At 63.4% G+C, this 21,160-nt stretch overlaps 3 protein-coding genes across 10 annotated transcripts; 2 read left to right on the top strand and 1 right to left on the bottom strand.

Annotated features, from left to right (window-relative positions):
- Nucleotides 1-691: 691 nt before the first annotated feature.
- On the top strand, nucleotides 692-6,569 carry LETMD1 (LETM1 domain containing 1). Of its 3 annotated transcripts, none has more exons than XM_048327561.1 (9): nucleotides 698-857; nucleotides 1,388-1,566; nucleotides 1,910-2,025; nucleotides 2,213-2,295; nucleotides 3,526-3,712; nucleotides 3,798-3,899; nucleotides 4,302-4,454; nucleotides 4,702-4,798; nucleotides 5,261-6,569. In XM_048327561.1, the coding sequence occupies exons 1-9, from the start codon at nucleotides 748-750 to the stop codon at nucleotides 5,329-5,331; spliced, it is 1,098 nt and encodes a 365-aa protein (XP_048183518.1). In that variant the 5' UTR covers nucleotides 698-747; the 3' UTR covers nucleotides 5,332-6,569. The 3 variants fall into 3 exon arrangements, with proteins under 3 accessions (XP_048183519.1, XP_048183518.1, XP_048183517.1); XM_048327560.1 differs by having other exon boundaries at nucleotides 698-859; nucleotides 1,369-1,566; XM_048327562.1 differs by lacking the exon at nucleotides 5,261-6,569 and having other exon boundaries at nucleotides 692-859; nucleotides 1,369-1,566; nucleotides 2,209-2,295; nucleotides 4,702-4,794.
- An 87-nt stretch (nucleotides 6,570-6,656) lies between these two features.
- LOC125337615 (basic proline-rich protein-like) lies at nucleotides 6,657-14,343 on the top strand. 5 transcript variants are annotated; one of them, XM_048327535.1, is made up of 5 exons: nucleotides 6,657-7,462; nucleotides 8,524-8,756; nucleotides 9,076-9,139; nucleotides 9,688-9,771; nucleotides 13,863-14,343. In XM_048327535.1, the coding sequence occupies exons 1-5, from the start codon at nucleotides 6,805-6,807 to the stop codon at nucleotides 13,958-13,960; spliced, it is 1,137 nt and encodes a 378-aa protein (XP_048183492.1). In that variant the 5' UTR covers nucleotides 6,657-6,804; the 3' UTR covers nucleotides 13,961-14,343. The 5 variants fall into 5 exon arrangements, with proteins under 5 accessions (XP_048183492.1, XP_048183493.1, XP_048183490.1 ...); XM_048327536.1 differs by lacking the exon at nucleotides 13,863-14,343 and adding an exon at nucleotides 12,122-12,361; XM_048327533.1 differs by lacking the exon at nucleotides 13,863-14,343 and having other exon boundaries at nucleotides 9,079-9,139; nucleotides 9,688-10,550.
- Nucleotides 14,344-15,893: 1,550 nt separating this feature from the next.
- LOC125337618 (forkhead box protein J1-like) lies at nucleotides 15,894-21,120 on the bottom strand. 2 transcript variants are annotated; one of them, XM_048327538.1, is made up of 3 exons: nucleotides 20,054-21,120; nucleotides 18,043-18,597; nucleotides 15,894-16,718 (listed from the first exon to the last, which is right to left on the bottom strand). In XM_048327538.1, the coding sequence occupies exons 1-3, from the start codon at nucleotides 20,153-20,155 to the stop codon at nucleotides 15,948-15,950; spliced, it is 1,428 nt and encodes a 475-aa protein (XP_048183495.1). In that variant the 5' UTR covers nucleotides 20,156-21,120; the 3' UTR covers nucleotides 15,894-15,947. The 2 variants fall into 2 exon arrangements, with proteins under 2 accessions (XP_048183495.1, XP_048183496.1); XM_048327539.1 differs by having other exon boundaries at nucleotides 19,116-20,141.
- Nucleotides 21,121-21,160: the final 40 nt, after the last annotated feature.

The raw sequence follows: 21,160 nt of genomic DNA, 5'->3' as shown, positions 1-21,160 counted from the left end.
GGGCAGGGGCTGCGGGTGTTTCCCGAAAATCCTTGGACAATGTTTGTTCCGGCACCTGCAATGAGGAAAACAAACATGACCCACATAAGGGCCTCGGGGCTGCGGGCAGAACCGGTTCTGCTGCCCGGGGAAAGAAAGGGGGGACAGACGGAGGGTCCTGCCCGGTGTCCCGGGAGGCCCAGGCGGAGCAGGAGGCACCGGGATGGGGCTCGGCAAGTCCCGGCCCCTCCGCCGGGAGATTTGGCCTCCGGCGTGCCCAGGCCCGGGCGGGGGCAGCGGCAGCTCCTCCACGGGCTCCCCAAGGGCTGGGAAAGCGTTTAAACCCCGGTGAAGCGGGAGGAAGGCCCCGGCTCACCCGCCCGCGGCCACCGGCTGCCCCAACGCTGAACCGCCGGGGCCGGAACGGGCGGCCTGGGCCAGAGCCGCAACCCCCGGGCGGGCGGAGCCGGGGAAGGGCCGGGGAGGGGCCGAGCTCGGGCCGGGGAGGGGCCGAGCTCCGGCCGGGGCCAGACCCGCAACCCCCGGGCGGGCGGAGCCGGGGAAGAGCCGAGCTCCGGCCGGGGCCAGAGCCGCAACCCCCGGGCGGGCGGAGCCGGGGAAGGGCCGGAAAGGGCCCGGCCCCGCCGGGGGGGGGGAAAGGAAGGAACGGCTCTGGCCGAGCCCGGAGCCCCGGTCGCGGGCACTTCCGGCGCGGCAGCCAATCAGCGCTCAGAGCCCCACGTGATCGCCGGCCTCTGACCCGCCAAGATGGCGCTGTCCAGGGCCGCTGCCCGTGGGGGGCTCTGGCGCCTCGGCCCCGCCGCCCTGAGCCCCTCTTGGGGGCGGATGGAGTCGCAACTCGCTCTGGGAGTGTCCAGGTGAGCGCGGATCCCCACGGGGCAGCCATGCCCCGTGGCACCGGCCGGGACACACCCCCCTGAGGGAGACCCGCTGCCGACGCAGCCCTGACTCCCCCCAAACACCGACCGTAGCCCCCATGCCTCCCAGTGCCGGCGGCAACCCCCACTAAATACCGACCACACTCCCCCAAACACCCATCGCAGTCGTGAACCCTCGCCTTTACCCCCCTCGTCCTCTCCCGTTACCCCCCGGCCCTGGCCATGTCCCCACCCCCCGTTCCCCAGCCCCCAGTGCCTCCCTGTTATCGCACACCCTTTCCATTACCGTCGTGCTGATCCCTGCCCCGGTGCCACCCGTTTCCGCCCTCCCCAATCCCCCTCCCCTGCCCGAGCCCCACAATGCCCGGCACGGGAATTCTGAAATCAACCGGGGCCCCTCGATCCCCCTGGACCTGGGGCGGGGGGTCCCATCTCCCCCCCTTCCACCTCTCCAGGGGCTTTGGGAGCCTCAAACCCGGCCCGAGCTGACGCGGGGGGTGGGGGCGCAGGTGCCAGGTGTGTTGCCAGGTGCGCAGGTGCCAGGGGCGTTCCCTCTCCACCCGCGCCGCCTCCCGCGCCCTCGTGGCCGCCGTGGCCGCCGCAGCCCGGCGGGTCAACACCAGGTACGAGCGGTACCTGGAGAGGAGCTTCCCCCGGTTCTATGTCCTGCACAGCACCTTCAAAACAGGTGAGTCCCAAGCATGGGGGCCCCCAAAGGGAGGGTCTAGAAAGTGGGTGCTGAAAGAGGGGTCCCAACAGGTGGGTCCAAAAAAAAGGGCGTCTGAAAGAGGGCGGGGTGTTCCAAAAAGGGGCGTCCCACGAGATGGATCCCGAAAGAGGGGTGCTGATGGGGGAATCCAAACATCGGGGTCTCAAAAGGGTGGGTCCCAAAAGGGGGGTCCCAGCAGGTGGGGCTTGGGAGGTGGCTCCTGGGACGAGGACACATTTTGCTTCTCCAGCAGTGGGGGCAGTGGCTGCACTGCCTGTCCTCAGCCTGGGAATCAGTACCTGAGGGAGTTCTGTCCCTGCAGGAGTCCAGGCACTCTTCCTGGAAGTGAAGGAAATCAGGAGAATCAAGTCCAAGATGTCCCAGCAGCGGCTGAGCCCGCAGCAGCTCCCGTACCGCGACATGGAGCGGCTGCGCCAGGTGCGCCTCCCCGAGCCCCCAGGAACGCTCCCTCCCCACGGAAGGGGGGCTGGAATTCCTCTGTGACACATTCCCTGCCTAAAGACAGGGAGTGGGAGCTGCAGCCAGCACCAGGGTGGGGGGGATTTTAGGGAGTTTTGGGAGGTGGGTGTCAGGTGCTGACTCTCCTCCCTCCTTCTGGAGGTAGTTCCGCAGGGATGTGCTCAAGGCCATTCCCATCGGGATCATCGCCATCCCGCCCTTCGCCAACTTCCTGGTCATTGTCTTGATGTGAGTACTGTCCCCAATTCCTGAATTCCGTGGAGTTGGGATTTCCAGAGGCAGGAATCTGCCCGGGCTCTCCCTCTCGCTGTGAGGACAAACACCTGGATCCTCAGGAGCTGAGTGCTGGATTGGCAATCCCAGCTCCTGGGACCGGAGTTGGAATCATGGAATCCGTTAAAGTGATTTAATGAAATCGATAATGATCACAGAGACCCTCCCTGGGGTTTTGCAGTTCTGCTGCCCCTGCCCCCAGTGCTCCCAGTCAATGTCCCTGACTGTGGCCTCAGCTCAGAGGGGACGTGGGGAACTGCTGGAGGACAGGAAGGCTCCACAGAGGGATGGGGCCAGGCTGGATCTGTGGGATCGAGGGGATGGGGCTGATGGGATGAGGATTGACCAGGCCAAGTGCTGGGTCCTGCCCTTGGCTCACCTTGGCCCCATGGAATGCTCCAGGCTGGGGACAGAGCAGCAGGACAGGAGCCGGGGTGGGTGGACATGAGCCCAGGTGGGCAAGGAGGCCACAGGCACCTGGCTTGTGCCAGCCACAGCGTGGCCACTGGGACCAGGGCAGTGCCCATCCCACTGTGCTGGGCACTGCTGAGGCCCCACCCTGAATCCTGGGGTTGGTTTTGGGTCACCAGTTCAGGACCCTGAGGGGCTGGAGCGTGTCTGGAGCTGGGAATGGAGCTGGGGAAGGGGCTGGAGCACCGGGAGAGGCTGAGGGGTCTGAGGGGGCTCAGCCTGGAGCAAAGGAGGCTCAGGGGGGACCTTGTGGCTCTGCACAACTCCCTGACAGGAGGGGGCAGCCAGGGGGAGGTCGAGATCTGCTCCCAGGTGCCAGGACCAGGGGAAACAGCCTCGAGGGGAGGCTTGGGTTGGATTTTAGGGAAATTCCTTCATGGAAAAGGCAGTCCCGTCTTGGCACAGGCTGCCCAGGGCAGGGGGGAGTCCCCATCCTTGGGGGCATTTAGCAGCTGTGTGGATGTGGCACTTGGGGACACACTTGGGTCAGTGGTGGCCTTGGCAGTGCTGGTGCCAGTGCTGGACCTGATGACCTCAGGCTTTTCCAACCTTAACGATTCCCTGGTTCCTTCCCCTTTGGGAATGAACACCCGCAGCCCCTGGGGTCAGACTGTGCTGCCCCAGCCCAGCACTTCCCTTGGCCTCTTCCCACAGCCTGCAACCCGCCTGCCCTGCCATTCCCTCCCTGAATCCCTGTCTCCTGCCTTTTCCCAGGTATTTCTTCCCACGGCAGCTCCTGATCCGCCAGTTCTGGACACCCAAGCAGCGGGTGGAGTTCCTGGATGCCTACGACTCCATCCGGAGGGGCTCCTACCCCGCCGTGGTGCGGAGCCTGGCGCTGGCAGCGCGTTCCCTGCCCGAGCCCCAGCCCCGGGAGCTCCTGCAGCAGCTCTGTGCCCAGGTGCCTCCCCACCGCCACCCCTCGGGCCCGTGGGAGGTGTTGTCACCTGTCAGAGGTGTCACCTGCGCTCCCGGGGCTCTTTCAGGTGCAGGGAGGTGCCCGGCCCCACCTGGCCCAGCTCTTGGCCGTGAGGAGTTTGTTCTCTGGGTCTCTGCTGGCGCTGAGCAGGCTCCAGGTGGATCATGTGGTGAGTTCAGCTCAGTGCAGGTGCTCACCTGCTCAGGTGTGCCCCCAAAACCAGTCCAGGTGCAGATGAAAAGCCGCAGAGGTGCCCCCGGGTCCCGGGCTCATCCCCACACCGTGGCAGCAGGTGAGGGGGGCTCAGCTGAGACCCCACCTACAGTGCTGCCTCCATCTGTGGGAAGGATGTAGAGCTGCTGGGAATGAATCCAGAGGAGGATTTGGGGAAGGAATTCCTCCCTGTGAAGATGGGAAGGCACTGGGAGGGATTTCCCCACCTCTGGAAGCGTTCAAGGCCAGGTTGGACGGGGCTTGGAGCCACTTGGGCAGGTGGAAGGGCCTGAATGGATCCCACCCCTGTTTTAGGAGGTGTTGGATACCTCACAGGCACTCTCCTTGTCCTCCCCAGAGAGCCCTGGGCCAGGTGCTGTTCCTGACCCCACACCTGCCGGCCTTTTTCCTGCGCTATCGGCTGCGGAGCCACGTCCTGGAGATCCGACACCTGGACCGGGCCCTGCTGTGCCTGGGCCTGGGGCAGCTCTCTGAGGAGGAGCTCCGAGCGGTGAGGACCCCTCAGCACACCTGTCCTGGGCTTGTGTCACCTCACGTGGCACAAGGGGGTCCCCCAGCCCCACCCTGGGCAGGTGGTGGTTGCTCTCTTCTGGGAAAATGTTTTCCACGCTGGGATCACACCTGAGCACTGTGGGGAGCAGTTCCCTGCTTCTCTTCCCCCCCCTGGAGCCCCAGCAGGATCCCGGTGCGACGCTGGAGTTCCCTGTGCCCGTCCCTGACTGTCCCTGTGTCCCCAGGCCTGTTACCTGCGTGGGCTGAACTCCACTCACCTGGGCCGGGCCGAGTGCCGAGCGTGGCTGGAGCAGTGGCTCAGGCTCTCCTGTGAGCTCCAAGGTACCCTGGGAGGGGGATGACACCCGAAAGCCTTCGCTGGGCACAGGGAGTGTGGCTCCTGGGGAATTTTGGGGTGACAGGGGGGCTTTGTCCCCATCTAGGCTCGCCCCCACACCTGAGCAGAGCCCGCGCCCAGGTGTCCCTGTCCCACAGACCTCTGGTGGCAGATTTCAGCCCTGAGGAAAAGAAAACAGGAGTGGGAGGGGAAATGTGGGACCAGGAGCCCAGCGCTCCCCCCATGCCCATCCCAGTGTTCCCAGTCTGCCCAGTGCCCCCAGAACCCACCCCGTGCCCACCACAGGGCTCCCAGTCTACCCAGGGCCCATCCCGTGCCCACCCCAACGCGCCCAACATCCCCCAGTGCCACTCCCATCCCAGTCCCAGCCCTCCCAGTCTGCCCAGTGCCCCCCAGTGCCTGTCCCAGTGCCCCCAGTCTCTGACCCTGCTCCTCTGCTCTTCCAGCCTCCGAAGCTTCTCTCCTGGCCCACAGCATGGTCCTGCTGTCCCTCAACTACAGCCGGCCTCCAGAGTGACGGCCGCGTGCCCCCGAGCCCGGCCTGGCACCCTGACGGACCATGGAGTGACCGCTGCGTGTCCCTCCCCTCAGCCTTGTGCCCCGACCTGGTCATTCCCAGCCCGGTGCTGCCAAAATCCCAGCGTTTTGTGGAGCTGGCGCTGGGTTTTCCCTTCCTTCGGAGCCGTCAGAGCGGCCGGCAGCTCGGAGAGGTGGCTTCGGCATTCCAGTAATTAACTGCATCCCGTTAATTGTGGGAGAGAGCGAGCGAGCGAGCGGCTCCCTGGCCCGGGGATGTTCCCGTGGGATCTGGTGGATGCTTCCCATGGGATTTGGCAGCCGTGACTCGGTGCTGGAGGATTTTCCTCTGTTCCTTTTCTCTACTGATCAGTCTTTAAACGTAACACCCCCCCCCCCCCACCCAGGGCTTCAGAAGCTCCCTCAAACTCCCCCCAGAGCCTCCCAAATCCCTGGGGGGGACCTTCCCCAGAGCCTTGGGGGGGTTCTGGGGTTTGCCCGGAGCAGGGGGGTGGGTGGAGGCAGGAGGGAGTTGGAGCTGGGATGCCCCTGCTGACTCCAGGGGTGGGAAGGGCCGAGCATGGGGGACCCAAATTCAGCCTCCTTGAAGTGTCTTAGAGCTTTTCCCCCTGCATTTCCCACTCGGCAGCGGCGGCTCCAGGGATTTGGGGGGGTTAAACCCCCCCTGCCCCGCCCTGCAGGAGGAATCCCTGACCCCAGAGCTGGGTGGTTTGTCAAAGCCCAAAGGAATCGTGGCTCTGGTGTCTTTGGGGGAGCCCCTCGGTGGCTCTGTCTGACACGGGGCATGGGGACAGCTGGAGAGTTTCCCTTTGAAGCAGATTTGGGGTATCAAAGGGTAGGAGCCATCCCCCTTCCTGCTGTTTTTTGTGAATTGGGGACCCCCCCCTCCATGAGGAATTCATCGGTGGGGGGTATTTAACCCCTTTTCAGCCACAACCCACATCTAACTTAACCATTTCTTTTCTTTTTCCACTTACGTATTCCCCATAAATACGGCGTCGTTCAGGAAATAGAGTGAAAAAAAATGTGTAATATTGAGGAGAAGCTTTGGATTCACAAAATCAGGGAAAATAAAAAATGAAAAATCCAGTGGGAGCTCAGAGGAATTTAAGGGGACACCTGGATTTTGAGGAGCAGGGGGACTCAGAAGCACCAGGACCAACCAAGACCTGGTGTTAGTGTGCATTAATTCCAATAAAAATTATATTAAAATGCAAAGATAGCCTTGGGTTGCCCCAGTAACACCAAAATCTGGGTAAGAGAGAATAAATTCCAGTAATTCCTGTTTTTTGGGGAAGCACCATCTGGCCCCACACCAGGGGATCCATCTGGGGTCAGGTGTGGAGTCACCCCCGCCAGGACACAGGGGTGGGGGGAGTGGGGGATCCATGGGGATGAAAAATACGGGAAAATAAGGATTTTGACCCTTCAGCCTGTGTAACCTCTCGGTGCCATGTCACCCCTCAGCCCTGTGTCACCTCTCAGCCCTGTGTCACCCCTGAGTCTGTGTCACCCGTCAGCCCCTGTCACCTCCCAGCCCTGTGTCACCCCCCAGCCCCTGTCCCCCTTCACCCTGTGTCACGTCCCAGCCCCTGTCACCTCTCAGCCCTGTGTCAGCCCTCAGCCTCTGTCACCCCTCAATCCTGTGTCACCTCCCAGTCCCTGTCACATCTCACCCTGTGTCACCTCCCAGCCCCTGTCACCACATCCTGGGGCCATGCCAGCTGCGGCGGCGGCAGGAAACGTTCCGCCGCCCCGAGCCCTTCCCGTGTGCGCGGGTGACCAGAGCCGGGGGTGCCGGTGCTGCCGCGGTGCCGGTGCTGCCGGGGGTGCCGGGCTGCCGATGCTGCCGCGGTGCCGGTGGCGCCGGCCCGGGCGGGCCGTATGGCTGCGGGCGCTGTACAGTTACCGGTACCGGGCGGACGACGGGAGGGACGTGGCCATGGCCGCGGGGGAGCGGCTGCTGCTGCTCCGCAGGGCTACCCCGGACTGGTGGCAGGTGCGGCGACCCCGGGACCCCCCCTGGGCGCGGCCCTTCTTCGTCCCCGCTGCCTACGTGGCCGAGGAAGAGCCCGGTAACAGCGGGACCCAGAGCCCGGAGACCCCCACGGGTGAGTGGGGCGGGGGGGAGGGGGGGGCTCTGGGAAGGGGCAGGGTGGGGCTGAGAGGGCACGGGGAGCTCTGGGTGGGGGACGCGGCGCTGAGGGTGCTGGGCTGGGGGCACTGGGGCACATTGGGGCTGGGGGCGCATCGGGACTGGGGGCACATCGGGGCTGGGGGCACTGGGGCACATTGGGGCTGGGGGCACATTGAGGCCGGGGGCACTGGGGGCTGTTTTGGGGGCACAAAGGGCTGGAGTGTCACAGGCTGGCGGGCACGGGGAAACAACGGGCACGCAGGGCAGGGGGCACTGGGGACACACTGGGGACACACTGGGAATACTGGAGCTGGGGCCCGGGGTGGGGTGTGTGTGTGGGGAGGGGTGTCTGCGCTCCCAACTTGCTGCACGGAGGATTATTTTGGGTGGGTGGGTGCCCCAATAACCTGGGTGTCCCCCCGGCCCCAGCTCCCCCCCGGGCCCTGGGGCTCAGCACCAGCCCCCTGCCAGACGGGGCCCCCCTTCCCCCCGCGCCGTGCCAGTCCCAGCAGGACACTGGGGTGAGTGGGGGCCTGGTGACCCCCGGACACCCTGTGCCCCCCCCGGACACCCTGTGTCCCCCACCTGCTCCCCTCGGACCCCCCCCCCCGGCACCCTCCCTCCCTGAACCCCGCACCCCCGTCCCCTCCTGCACCCCCAGTCCCCCAATGCCATCCCTGCACCCCCGATCCCACCCCAAACCTCCCCCCCGACCCCCCCCCCGACCCCCCCCCCCCGCCGTTTCCCGCCCGCCGGGGCAGCGGAGGAAGTGGGGGCGGGGGAGTTTGGGGGTTCCGGGGGGGGCGGGACGGGGGGGACAGGGCAGGGGGCGTTGGGGAGGTGAGGGGGTAGAGCGGGGGGTATTGAGGGGGGCAGGAGGTGGAGCAAGGGGTCACCAGAGGCCGGGGGGGGGTCAGTGTAGGGGGCAGTGGGGGATATGGGGGGGGGGGGTCTGGGCACAGCAGGGGCTGGGGCGTGCTGTGGGCACTGCCCGTGTGCCCCACCCGCTCCGGTCCCTCTCCCCCCCCCCCCCAGATGCCCCCCCCCGGCGCCCCCCACCATCTCCCGCACCGCGGGGGGAAGGCAGCGGGCGGGCCCCCCCATGCCCGCAGGGCCCCCCCTTCAGGTTTTGGGGTCCTGGGAGCGGCACCGGGACCCCGAGAGCGGCCGCTGCTTCTTCTACAGCCCCGAGAGCGGCACCAGCTCCTGGAAACCCCCCCGGCGGCACCGGGACCGGGGGGACACGGGGGCGGGGGCTCCAGAACCAGGTGGGCACGGGGGCAGGGGGCACCGGGGGGAGGAGGGAACCGGGGCTGTGCCAGGCTCCCCCCAGTGCGGTCTGCACCTCCAGCCCGTCCCCACCACAGCCCACCCTCACGTCGCCCTCGCCCGCTCCTTGCCCCGCATTGTGCCCCCCCAGTGTCCCCCAGTGTCCCCTGTCTTGCCCCTTTTGCCCCCCCACTCCTCGATTGTCCCAAATCGCCCCCCCCGGTATCTTCCCTCCCCATCCTGGGTGGGTAACGGGGAGCACTGGGGAGGGGATGGGGAGGGGATGGGGGGGTCTCCCACACTGTCCCTCCCCCACAGCAGGTGACCCATGGCCGGACCCTCACCCACCGCAGCCCTGAGGAGCGAGGAGCCGCCCCCGCCTGTGAGTGGAGATGCGGGGGCGCGGGGGGCACGGGGGGCACGGGGGGTTGGGCACTGGCCCCATCCCGTGGGTGGTGCCCCGGCCCGAGGTCACCCAGCAGGGCAGGAGGGAAGGGTGGTGGGAGAGGGAGGGGAAGGGAAAGGGGGGGTGTCCTCCGGGCTGGGGGAGGGGTTCTGTGCCAGGCCGGGGCCTGTCTGGGGTCCCTGGGGGTGGGGGGCTGTGCCAGGCTGGAGGACGGGGTCAGAGCTGGGGTGCTGCCAGTGCCCAGCCCTCCCCCCCCGGCTCTGCAGGGTTCGGGGGTACCCCTCACCCACTCCCCCAGGAAGAGCTGGGGGGGCTCCTGGGTGGGAACAACCTCGTTCCCCGGGGGCCAGGACACCCTGCCTGGGCGAGTGGGGGGCACCGGGGGGGACTCCGAGGCGTTGGGAGTGGGGGACACAGCGGGCAGCAGGGGGAGAGGGCTGTGAGGGAGCTTGGGGTGCTGTGGAGGGATTGGGGGGGCCGTGGATGTGCAGGGACAGACACCCCTGACAGCTGCTGTCCCACAGTGCCTGGGCTGCAGCTCCCCAGGAGCAGAGCGGGTTTGTGGGGGGCTTTCCTGACCCCCCTGGAGCTGGAAGAGAATCCTCCAGGTGAGTGGACTGGGGACCCCAGTGGGATGGGGGGCCTAAAACCAGGGGCTGGGGGCTCTCCAGGACAGCCCAGGGTGCCCCTGCACATCCAGGGCCCCCAAAACGGAACAGAAGTTGCTCCTCGTGTGGGGGGCATGGGGGGAGGAGGGGGCAGCACAGACCCCCTTGGGTTGGGGCACCCCGGAGCCCCTCATTGCCCAGAAACTGGTCCCAGTGTCCTTCCCTGCCCTCACACTTCCCCCTCACCCCCTACCAGTCCCGTTTGCCCCCCACCGACCCCGCTCCTCCCCATCCCAGTTTGCCCAGTGCCCCCCATCCCAGAGCGCCCCTGTCCTGGGGTGCCGCTGGCCAGGCACCCACGAGAGCCGCTCGCCCGCTCCCCTCTGCGCTGGCCGGAGGAGTGAGACTCGAATCGTGAGCTGGGATAGGGACCAGGAGAGGTCACTCCTCAGGGCCATTGAAGGCAAAACGGGCTCGGCTTAGAGATAGAAAATGAATTTATTGCCGACAAAATCGGGGCAGGGTAGTGAGAAGTGAAACAAACCCTTGAAAACACCTTCCCCCCACCCCTCCCTCCTGCCCAGCTCCGCCTCCTACCCCAGGGGGGCCCGGACATGGGGTGGGGGCCGTGGGCAGTTCATCCCCTTCTCCCGCTGCTCAGGGACAGGAGCTGCTCCCCTGCTGCACCCTGGGGTCCCTCCCGTGGGAGACTTCTCCAGGAACTTCTCCAGTGTGGCTGCAGCCCCCGGCAGCAGCCCCCTCACAGCTCTGCAGCCCCTCACAGCTCTGCAGCCCCCTCACACCGCTGCAGCTCCTCACACCTCTGCAGCCCCCTCACACCGCTGCAGCCCCCTCACAGCTCTGCAGCCCCCTCACAGCTCTGCAGCCCCCTCACACCGCTGCAGCCCCCTCACACCGCTGCAGCCCCTCACAGCTCTGCAGCCCCTCACACCGCTGCAGCCCCTCACAGCTCTGCAGCCCCCTCACACCTCTGCAGCCCCCTCACAGCTCTGCAGCCCCCTCACACCGCTGCAGCCCCTCACAGCTCTGCAGCCCCCTCACACCTCTGCAGCCCCCTCACAGCTCTGCAGCCCCCTCACAACCGCTGCAGCCCCTCACAGCTCTGCAGCCCCTCACACCGCTGCAGCCCCTCACAGCTCTGCAGCCCCCTCACAGCTCTGCAGCCCCCTCACACCGCTGCAGCCCCTCACAGCTCTGCAGCCCCTCACACCGCTGCAGCCCCTCACAGCTCTGCAGCCCCCTCACAGCTCTGCAGCCCCCTCACACCGCTGCAGCCCCTCACACCTCTGCAGCTCCCTCACAGCTCTGCAGCCCCCTCACACCTCTGCAGCCCCCCTCACAGCGCTGCAGCCCCCTCACAGCTCTGCAGCCCCTCACAGCTCTGCAGCCCCCTCACACCGCTGCAGCTCCTCACAGCTCTGCAGCCCCCTCACACCGCTGCAGCCCCTCACAGCTCTGCAGCCCCCTCACACCGCTGCAGCCCCTCACAGCTCTGCAGCCCCTCACACCGCTGCAGCCCCTCACAGCTCTGCAGCCCCCTCACACCTCTGCAGCCCCCTCACAGCTCTGCAGCCCCCTCACAGCTCTGCAGCTCCCTCACAGCGCTGCAGCCCCCTCACAGCGCTGCAGCCCCCTCACAGCTCTGCAGCCCCCCTCACAGCTCTGCAGCCCCCTCACACCGCTGCAGCCCCTCACAGCTCTGCAGCCCCTCACAGCTCTGCAGCCCCCTCACACCTCTGCAGCCCCCTCACAGCTCTGCAGCCCCCTCACACCTCTGCAGCTCCCTCACAGCGCTGCAGCCCCCTCACAGCTCTGCAGCCCCCCTCACAGCGCTGCAGCCCCTCACAGCTCTGCAGCCCCTCACAGCTCTGCAGCCCCCTCACAGCTCTGCAGCCCCCTCACAGCGCTGCAGCCCCCTCACAGCTCTGCAGCCCCCTCACACCGCTGCAGCTCCTCACAGCTCTGCAGCCCCCTCACAGCTCTGCAGCCCCCTCACAACTCTGCAGCCCCCTCACCCCTCTGCAGCCCCCTCACAGCGCTGCAGCCCCTCACAGCTCTGCAGCCCCCTCACAACTCTGCAGCCCCTCACACCTCTGCAGCCCCTCACACCTCTGCAGCTCCCTCACAGCGCTGCAGCCCCCTCACCCCTCTGCAGCCCCCTCACAGCGCTGCAGCCCCTCACAGCTCTGCAGCCCCCTCACAGCTCTGCAGCCCCGGGGTCACTCTGCCCCGGGGTCAGCCCTGCCAGGACAGGCTGCTCCAGCGGGGCCCCTCTGTCCACGGGGCTCCCACGGGGTCCCAGCCTCATCCCAGGCATCTCCTGCTCCAGCAGGGACTCCCCCAGGGGCTGCGGGGGGATCTCTGCATCCCCCATGAATCTCTGGATCCCCATGGATCCCCAGGGGCTGCGGGGGGATCTCTGCACCCCCCATGGATCTCTGGATTCCCTGTGGATCCCCAGGGGCTGCGGGGGGATCTCTGCACCCCCCATGGATCTCTGGATTCCCTGTGGATCCCCAGGGGCTGCGGGGGGATCTCTCCATCCTTATGGATCTCTGCATCCCCCATGGATCTCTGCATCCTCCATGGATCCCCAGGGGCTGTGGGTGGATCTCTGGATCCCCCGTGGATCTCTGCATCCCCCGGGGATCGCCAGGGGCTGTGGGTGGATCTCTGCATCCCCTGTGGATCTCTGCATCCTCCGTGGATCTCTGCATCCCCCGTGGATCCCCAGGGCTGCGGGTGGATCTCTGCACCCCCCGTGGATCCCCAGGGCTGCGGGTGGATCTCTGCACCCCCCGTGGATCTCCAGGGGCTGCGGGTGGATCTCTGCATCCCCTGTGGATCTCTGCATCCTCCGTGGATCTCTGCATCCTCCATGGATCCCCAGGGGCTGTGGGTGGATCTCTGGATCCCCCGTGGATCTCTGTGTCCCCCGTGGATCTCTGCATCCCCCGTGGATCCCCAGGGCTGCGGGTGGATCTCTGCACCCCCCGTGGATCCCCAGGGCTGCGGGTGGATCTCTGCATCCCCCGTGGATCTCCAGGGGCTGCGGGTGGATCTCTGCATCCCCTGGGGATCCCCAGGGATCTCACCACGGCCTGCAGAGGAATCTCGGCTCCGGCTCCTCCTGCCCCTCCTTCCCCCCTGCCCTTGGTGTCTCCGCGTCGTTTCCCTCTCGTGTTCTCACCCTGCTCTTCTCTGGCTGGAATTAAAACACTGCCACCACCTTTGCTTTGATTTCTTCTGAAATCTCTTATCCCAGAGGCGTTACCGCCGTCTCTGACTGGCCCAGCCTTGGCCAGTGCTGTGTTCATCCTCTGAGCCACCAGGGCTTGGCTCTGCCAGACACGGTGGAAGCTTCTGGCAGCTTCTCACAGCAGCCACCTCTGTGCCCCCCACTGCCAAAAACCAGGCTGAGCAAAACCAACTCGGTCCCAGTGCCCCCATCCCAGTTTACCCATTTTACCCATTCCAGTGTGCCCCCGTGGGGCATTGCAGGGCCTGGGCTGGAACGGGTGCTGGGCTGAGCAAAGAAAGCTGAATTTTGGGAGGTTTTGAGGGGTTTTGCCTTTCATTCTGGAAAATAATTTCCCTGCCTGGATACGCTTCAGTCTCAAATTTCCCTCCTGGCGGGGCCAGAGCTGTGGTGAGCGAGTGGTGCTTCATGGTGCCCCAAATTCCCCCCACCTCCTTCTCCACCAACCCTCGGGCTCTTCAGTGCCAGCCTTTACTTCTGGTTTCTTTATTATTATTATTATTATTATATCATCATTTAATTATTATTATTATCATCATCATTATTGTCATTATTCTTTATTATTAATTTTAGTATTATTCATTTTATTATTGTCTTTATTAACAATTTATTACCAAATGATTATTTATTAATAATAATAATTTATAATTATTTATTATTAATAACATTATCATTATTTATTTCTACGTTTTTATCTCTTTGTTTTATCGACAGTCTTTATTTCTAGATTTCTTTCGTTTTTTATGATCATTTCTATTATTTTTTATTAATTTTTTTCAATTCTAACTCTTTATTGTATTATTTATTGCAGGTCATCTGCCCCCCCACCCCATGCTCAGACCCCCAGGAGACCCCAGGCCCCACTGTGGAGGGGACCCTGTCCCTGATGCCCGGGGCACGGGGACGTGATGAGCTCCAGGCCTGGCACAGGATGGGCTGGGGCAGCGTTCAAAGCATCGGGGACATTTGTGTCCCATCCTTTCTGGGGTCGGGTTTGCTCCATGGCTTTGCACCCCACAAAACTTCCCGTGGAGATGTTTGGGAAGCAGCCAGCCAGCCCCATTTCCCAGCAGAGCTCAGGATGGTGACGGGCAGAGCCAGCAGCTGCTGTGGGTGGGATGAAGGTCGTGCCAGGAGTGGTGGCAGCTGAACCACCACACCCTGAGACCCCCAAATCACGAAACCACAGCGTGGGTTGGGTGGGATGGGACCTTTGAGCTCATCCAGTGCCACCCCTGCCGTGGGCAGGGACAGCTCCCACTGTCCCAGGCTGCTCCCAGCCCCAATGTCCAACCCGGCCGTGGGCACTGCCAGGGATCCAGGGGCAGCCACAGCTGCTCTGAGCACCCTGTGCCAGGGCCTGCCCACCCTCCCAGGGATGGATTCCTTCCCAAAATCCCATCCAGCCCTGCCCTCTGCCACTGGGAAGCCATTCCCTATGTCCTGACCCCTCTGGCCCTTGTCCCCAGTCCCTCTGCAGCTCTCCTGGAGCCCCTTTAGTCCCTGGAAGGGCCTCCAGGGTCTCTCTGGATCCTTCTCCTCTCCAGGTGAGCACCCCCAGCTCTCCCAGCCTGGCTCCATCAGTACAAAGCCCCATCTGTGCCCCAAGGTGGTGGTGCATTTCGGAGATCGGGCCTGCTGGAAAAAACTTGTTCACCAGCTACAAAACACTCAGGATGCAGTTATTTTCTGCTTTACTTTCTTTATTATACCTCTTAAAAATCGTTAATAAAAAGGAAACAGTTTAAGTGGCGAAGTATCTGTGCAGCTCTTCAACATCATTCCCCAAGCAGAAAATAGAACAGAAAGCAGCGAAAAGAAACCTTGTTGATATAAACATCTACACCCACCCACCCCCAAAGCCCTTCCGAAGTGCATCTCATCTAATCTCATCTAATTCAATCTAATCTCATCCACCATCTATTTATCATTTATCATTTATCATCTATCATCTTCTATCTTCTATAATCTATTTTCTATCATCTATCTTCTATCTTCTGTCTTCTATCATCTATTTTCTATCATCTATCTTCTATCATCTCTCATTTTATCATCTGTCATCTATCATCTATCGTGTACCATCTACCACTTATAATCTATATAATCTATGTAATCTATATAATCTATATAATCTATAATCTATAATCTATAATCAACCATCTAACGTCTAAAATCTATCATCTATCGTCCATCATCTCCCATCTCTAATAAAATCACTGCCCAGGACCACGAGGGCCCCGAAGCCACTTGGGCTTCTCAGAGCATCTCCAGGGCCAGCTGGGGACGGACCCCGGCCCTGGCTCCGTGTCAGCCCCAGGAGCTGCCTGCAGGGGCAGGGAAGGGGATTTGCGAGGCTGCCAGGTCTCAGCACACCGAGCAGAGCCGCTCGCGCGTCTCGTGTCACAGCCCGCTGCTGTGGATCCGCGGGCACGCTGGTGCTGGCTCGTGCCTCAGTTTCCCCCTGGGGAATTGCTGTGCCCCCGTGGAAGCAGCTGAGAGCTGCCCTGTGCTGGGGCTGGGTGTGTGAGCAGCGCTGGGCAGGGCAGATCTCCCGTCCCTGCCTGCAGGGCAGAGGCTCAGGCAGAGTCAGGCGGTGCTGAAGGGAAACTAGAAGGTAAAAGGGGAGTTCTTCTCTACTTTGTTTTCTTTATCTCTTAAAAATTGTTAATAAAATGAAACAAATTAGAGTGGTGAACTATCTGTGCGGCTCTTCACAGCGTTCCCCAAGCAAAAAACAGAACAGAAAGCAGCAAAAAGAAACCTTGTCCATAAAACCATCTACACCCACCCCCAAGGCCCCTCCTACATCCCACCCAGAAAGCCCCCCCTAACTCCATCTATTCTAATCTAATCTAATCTATTCTAATCTAATCTAATCTTGTACCATCTCCCATCTCTAATAGACTCCTATGTGGGCCAGAGATTCCCAATCTATGGCATCCCCCTCTGGCAAAGAGGCCTGGATGTTTTCAGCCCCCTGCACAGCGGGGATGCCGTCGGAGGGGCTGTCTCTCATCTCCTCGTGCCAGACAGCCTCCAGGAAAGCTGTGGCCGTCAGGGTTTCGTCCAAGCCCAGCTTGGTGGGGCTGCCTTCGGGGAGGACTTGCTGCTGCCCTTGTGCTGTTGGGTGCACAACACCGGGCGGGGTGGGAAGTGGGAGCTCCAGGTGCTCAAGGGCGGAGAAGTCTCCTTGCTCCGGGGCAAAGTCAAGGAGAGCCTCCCAGTCAGTGCTGCCCTTCAGCTCCATCAGCTCGCTCGGCTCTTCCTGGGGCCCCGAGGCAGAGCTGGGAAGCCAAGACACCTCGGCCAGTGGCGTGGGCCAGGGCTGGTTGTGCTGCTGCTGCTGCCCCGCTTCGTTCTCCACAGGGTTCCAGCTGTGGCTGCTTTCAAACTCTTCAAACTCTTGCAGCAGCTGCTGCAGCTCTGCGCCTACCTCGAGGCTGCTCTGGGAGCTGCAGGCCAGAGTGGCCGGGCTGAGGACACACTGTGCTTCTTGCTGGGCTCTTTTGGTGGAGGCTGGCTCTGGAAGCTCTTTGGAGGTGCTGCTCTGGAGCTGCTCAGCGTATCGGGGGTGAAGCTTCCAAAACGCACCTCTGCCTGGTTCACCCTTCTCCCGGGGCACCTTGATGAAGCGCTTGTTGATGCAGAGGTTGTGCCGGATGGAGCTCTAGATGCAAAAGAGAACAAACCCCAGGGCTGAATGCCTGTCTGCTGTTGGGGGCAGACCTGTGCGGAGTCTGCTGCAAAAAGCACGTTTTTCAGGGAGGCCCCTTGGTAAAAGAAAGCAGAAATGGCAACATCAAGGTGTGCCAGGCTGCTGCGTGCCCTGAAGGAAATCCCCTGAATCCCTGTATGTGCCTGGAGTGCAGCAAAAAACCCAAAAGAAAGGAAATTCAGTTGTTGGGCAATGCCCCAGCCTGGGCTCCCCAAAGCCAAGCCAAAGCAGCCAGATCCTACTTGCCAAGCACTCCCAGAGTTGCCCAAGCCCAGGGAAGGCTGGGGCAGCCAGGTGGCTCTGAGACGGACCGGGAGGGCTTGTCTCACCAGTGATGGGCTTCCAGGCCTGCTGGAGACCCCAGGGTCGGGGAGAAGGTGGGCAATGGCTGGGCAGGATGTTTGGAGCCGGTGTGCCCAGCCCTGGCTGGGTGATCACGGCTGCCCAGGATTGTGGGCTTGCTGCGAATTTGGGCCAGCAAGAACCCAAGCAGGGGCAGGACCCATCCAGGGCCCTCCTGCCCTGTCCTGTCCTGCCCTATCCTCTCCTAGAAAGCATCCCGGGCCAGAGGAGGAAGGCAGCGAGCCAAGGGGGCTGGGAAAAGCTGCTCTGGGGCTGTGCCCAAAGCTGGCGAGCCTGGGGGCTGTCCCCTTGCCCCTGAGGACATGTTCGTGCTCTCTGGGGACAGCAGCCCTCTCTGACCTCTCTTAGGCTTCCCTCTGCAACTCTCAGCAGTTGCTGCCAGCACCGGAGCCTCCTTGGCCTGTGCCTGGGGCCAGGAGCCCAGCGCCCTGCCCTGCTTGGCCAGCAGCAGCAGCAGCAGCAGCGCTTGTGCTCGGCACCTGCCCAGCCAGGGACTTGCCCAGCAAGTGGCATCTCCATCCCTCCCGTCCTGTGCTCAGTCCTCAGCACTCAGGGACGCTCAACCTGGCGTCTTCTGCACGTGTGCTCAGCCCCGAGGGCCTTGGGACCCCACAAGAGCTCCAGGAAGGTCGGCAACGAGAGGCCAAGAGGACCTCAGGGGCCACGAACCCAACGGGCACCTCCTGCTCCCAAACTGGCCCCAGGCTCTCCCCCAGCAGGGCTCTTTCCCTCTGCCAGCCCTGCGGCCGTGGCGTTTGTGCGCAGCCAAGCTCTCTCCTGTCCCAGCCCTTGCCCAGCAGCTGCCACTCTCCTGCCAGTGCCGTCCAGCACGGCCACGGGACCCTGCCAGGCAGGGTGGAGGCTGTGGAAAGAACCCTGGGCAGTCCAGAGAGGGCTCCAGATCTCCTCCTACCTGCCAGCTGGGATCGGCACGGCGGAAGTAGCAGAAGTTGTCGCTGATCCACTTGCAGATGGCTGCGAGGGTGATTTTGGGCTTCTTGCTGGCTTCCATGGCCATGCAGATGAGGGTGGCGTAGGAGTAGGGCGGCCTGACGTGCGCGTTGCTCTTGTAGTCGATGTCCCCCGTGGGCAGAGGGGGCTGGGGCACGGCCTGGCGCGTGGTCACGGTGCTCGTGCAGGTGGTGGAGGAGGACGTGGGCGTGTGGGGAATATCGATGTACTGGCACAGCTCCTCAGAGGTCAGGGGAAAGCCTGGGCACTGGAAGTCCACCAGACTCACCAGATTCTCCCAGATGCTGCAGCGATCCTCGGGGTCCTCGCAGATCGGGGCCAAGCCGATGTGGGCGCCTGTGAGGTCGGCCAGCCACAGCAGGTCTGGCTCGCCACCATGCTGCTCTTCCTCGCTGGAGCTCGATTGCCCCTGAGAGCTGAGCCCGGGGCTGGGGCACACCATGCCTCGGCGCTTGGCGGCGTTCACGGGAAGGGGAGGCAACGGACGGGGCGGATGCTGCAGGAAGAAGAGGGAGAGGGTTGAGGCTCCCCGAGGCGCAGCCACTGCCTGGCACCGGGACAGGGCTGGGCCTGGGTGCTCCCGGTGCCGCTGGGTGAGACCCGTCCCTGGGGCGTTGGGCACGGGAGCAGCAACGCCTGTCCCGGGAGGCTTTAGCGGCCCGGAGCCTCGGGAAAATTCCCTCTAAGCCCCGTGCCCCAGTGCCACCCAAAGCCCGCCGGGCTGGCACTGCCCAGCGAGCTACTGGTCACCGAAAGAATGAGAGAAACCAACATCGCCTCCCCGTCCTGAAACAACCCAAATCCAGTCCTGCCATCCCACCAAGCGGGGTTGTTTCTCCCATCTGCCACGAGTCGTAGGACAAGCTCTCGGCGTCCAACAGCTCGACAAAAGAACCTGAAGTCGTCTCGTCCATTCCTTCCCGTCCCGTCCCATCCCCGCCACCACCTTCCTTCAGTTTGATGCTATTTGTTTCTTTTTTTTTTTCTCCCATTCCCCTGCTCCCCAAAACCAACCGTAGCAGGCGGAGGCGCTGGGAGCGTCCCTCCGAGCGAGCCGGCAGCTTCAGGCTTTCGGGAGAGCCGGGCAGGGGATGCGGTGCTGGCTCCGGCAAAGCCGGGCTGCAAAGCCGCAATGCCGGCGTGGCTTTTGGGCCAGGAGAGCGAGAAAAAGCGAGACAGAGAGCGGCCGGAGGGCAGCGGCGGCTGCTGGCCCGGCTGCGGCGGCGCTTGGGCGGCGGGAGCGATGCAGAACTCCCGGCTCGCGGGCGACGCCGCCGTTTGGGGCGGGGGGCTCGCGGCCGTTCCCAGGAACGGGCATTTGCTCGCCCGGCCGCCAAACGGGCTCCTCGGCCCCAGCTCAGGCTCAGCACAACAGCGGCGGCTCGCTCGGTGCGCGGTGCCGAGCGGCAGCCAGGGAGCCGGGGCATCCCCCGAGCGCTCCCTCGCTCGCTGCAGCCCTCGGCAGTGGCGAGCGGGCCCGTCCGTGCCGCCGCCCTCGCCAGCCCCGCGGCATTCCCCTTAGCCCGTGCAGGTGTCGTGCCGCAGCTGGCGCGGGTCGGGAGAGAGAGCGTGGTTTTGGGAAGAGCGGGAGCACAGAAGAGATGAGAAACCAACCCGGGGGAAATAAGAAGGGGCAAGAGCAGGGCCGAGGCCCCGGCGCTGACGGGCTCGCACCGTCCCGCCGCCCTCCGGGGTACTCGGGCGGGGGTGGTAGCCAGGGGTGCCGGGGGAGTCGGCGTGCCCCACAGCCGTGGCCACAGCCAGCGGCTGCAGCCCTTCGGGCTGTGTCCTGCCCCCCAAGCGCACCAGCAGCCCTTTGGCTGCTCCCCGTGGCCCCACCCCGCTTCGGGCGCCTGAGGCGCCACAGCCCCGAGGGCAGAGGAGTTCGTGTGGGGTGCAACTAAGAGTTTGTGCTTGGAAGGGGAAGATCAGCGCGATCTCTCTGTGCTGACCCGGTGCATTTGAGAGCAGGGACGTCTGCAACTCGGATGCACGCGTTGGGTGATTCCGACGAGCGAGGTGCGTTCGCTTCCTTTGCAAGTCCGCAGCGGCATCGTGTGGTTGTTTGGATGAGCGCTGACAGTGCCGAGTTCCGTTTAGCTTTAGACTCCGAGGTGCAAAGAATCTTAAGGTAAACGTAGCCGAGAAGAAAAGCACACGTTCACATTTTTGCTCTCTCGCTGAACGCAGCTCCATCATTTCCCTCTGGAAACAGCAGAGGAGACAACGTTCTGGGTTCCACGTTCTCTTTGAAGGATATCAACAGCACCATGCGCCCCGGGGCTAGGAGCTCTCCTTCCAGACTCCATGTCCATTCTTTCTTTCAGTCCTACAGAGCTCCCGAACCCAACGGAACTGCCTCAAGGGTAAAGATTGGTCACCAAAGGCGCCCTCTCAGCCGGCTGCTGCTGTCTCCAAATGTACCTCGCATCCTGTGAAAAGCAGCGCATCCCCCCGGAGTTCTGCACTTCCCTGCTCAGCCGCATGGACCATCCCCGTCTTTCACTCTTGCAGAGCCCAGCTTCAACACTTACTGTGCCCAGCAATTGCTCCCATCCCAAAGGTCCCAGAACAAAAAGGAAGCACCGGTCTTCACTTTCTCCTTGCAGCTCAGAAAGTGCAACACACGCAGCTCTGTGCGCTCAGCTCTGGGTACACTCACGTCTTTTCCGTCTCCCAGAGTGCAGCTACAAAGCCGGGGACGTTCCGCAGACGGTCCCACAGACAAGGTTCCCGGGGAAAGAGGCGGTGCTGGAATTCTCCTTCCTTTTGCAGCCTGTGATCTGCACGGCCGACAATGAGACGATTCGTCTTCCTTCCCAGCTGTAGGCACGATCACATTCGTTCAGCCTCCCGGAGCCAGGATCCACAAAGGAGCCCCCGCTCCCACTGCTCCCACACGAACGGGGCCGAGCCAGAAAAGCGCTTGGATTGACCTGGGCACTGTCAGCGCTCATCCAAACAACCACACGATGCCGCTGCGGACTTGCAAAGGAAGCGAACGCACCTCGCTCGTCGGAATCACCAAACGCGTGCATCCGAGTTGCAAACGTCCCTGC

Source organism: Corvus hawaiiensis, chromosome 24 (genome assembly GCF_020740725.1).
Source record: "Corvus hawaiiensis isolate bCorHaw1 chromosome 24, bCorHaw1.pri.cur, whole genome shotgun sequence".
Lineage (NCBI taxonomy): Eukaryota > Metazoa > Chordata > Aves > Passeriformes > Corvidae > Corvus > Corvus hawaiiensis.
Note: the sequence above shows the minus strand (reverse complement) of the source record. Positions and strands in the feature narration are given on the sequence as shown.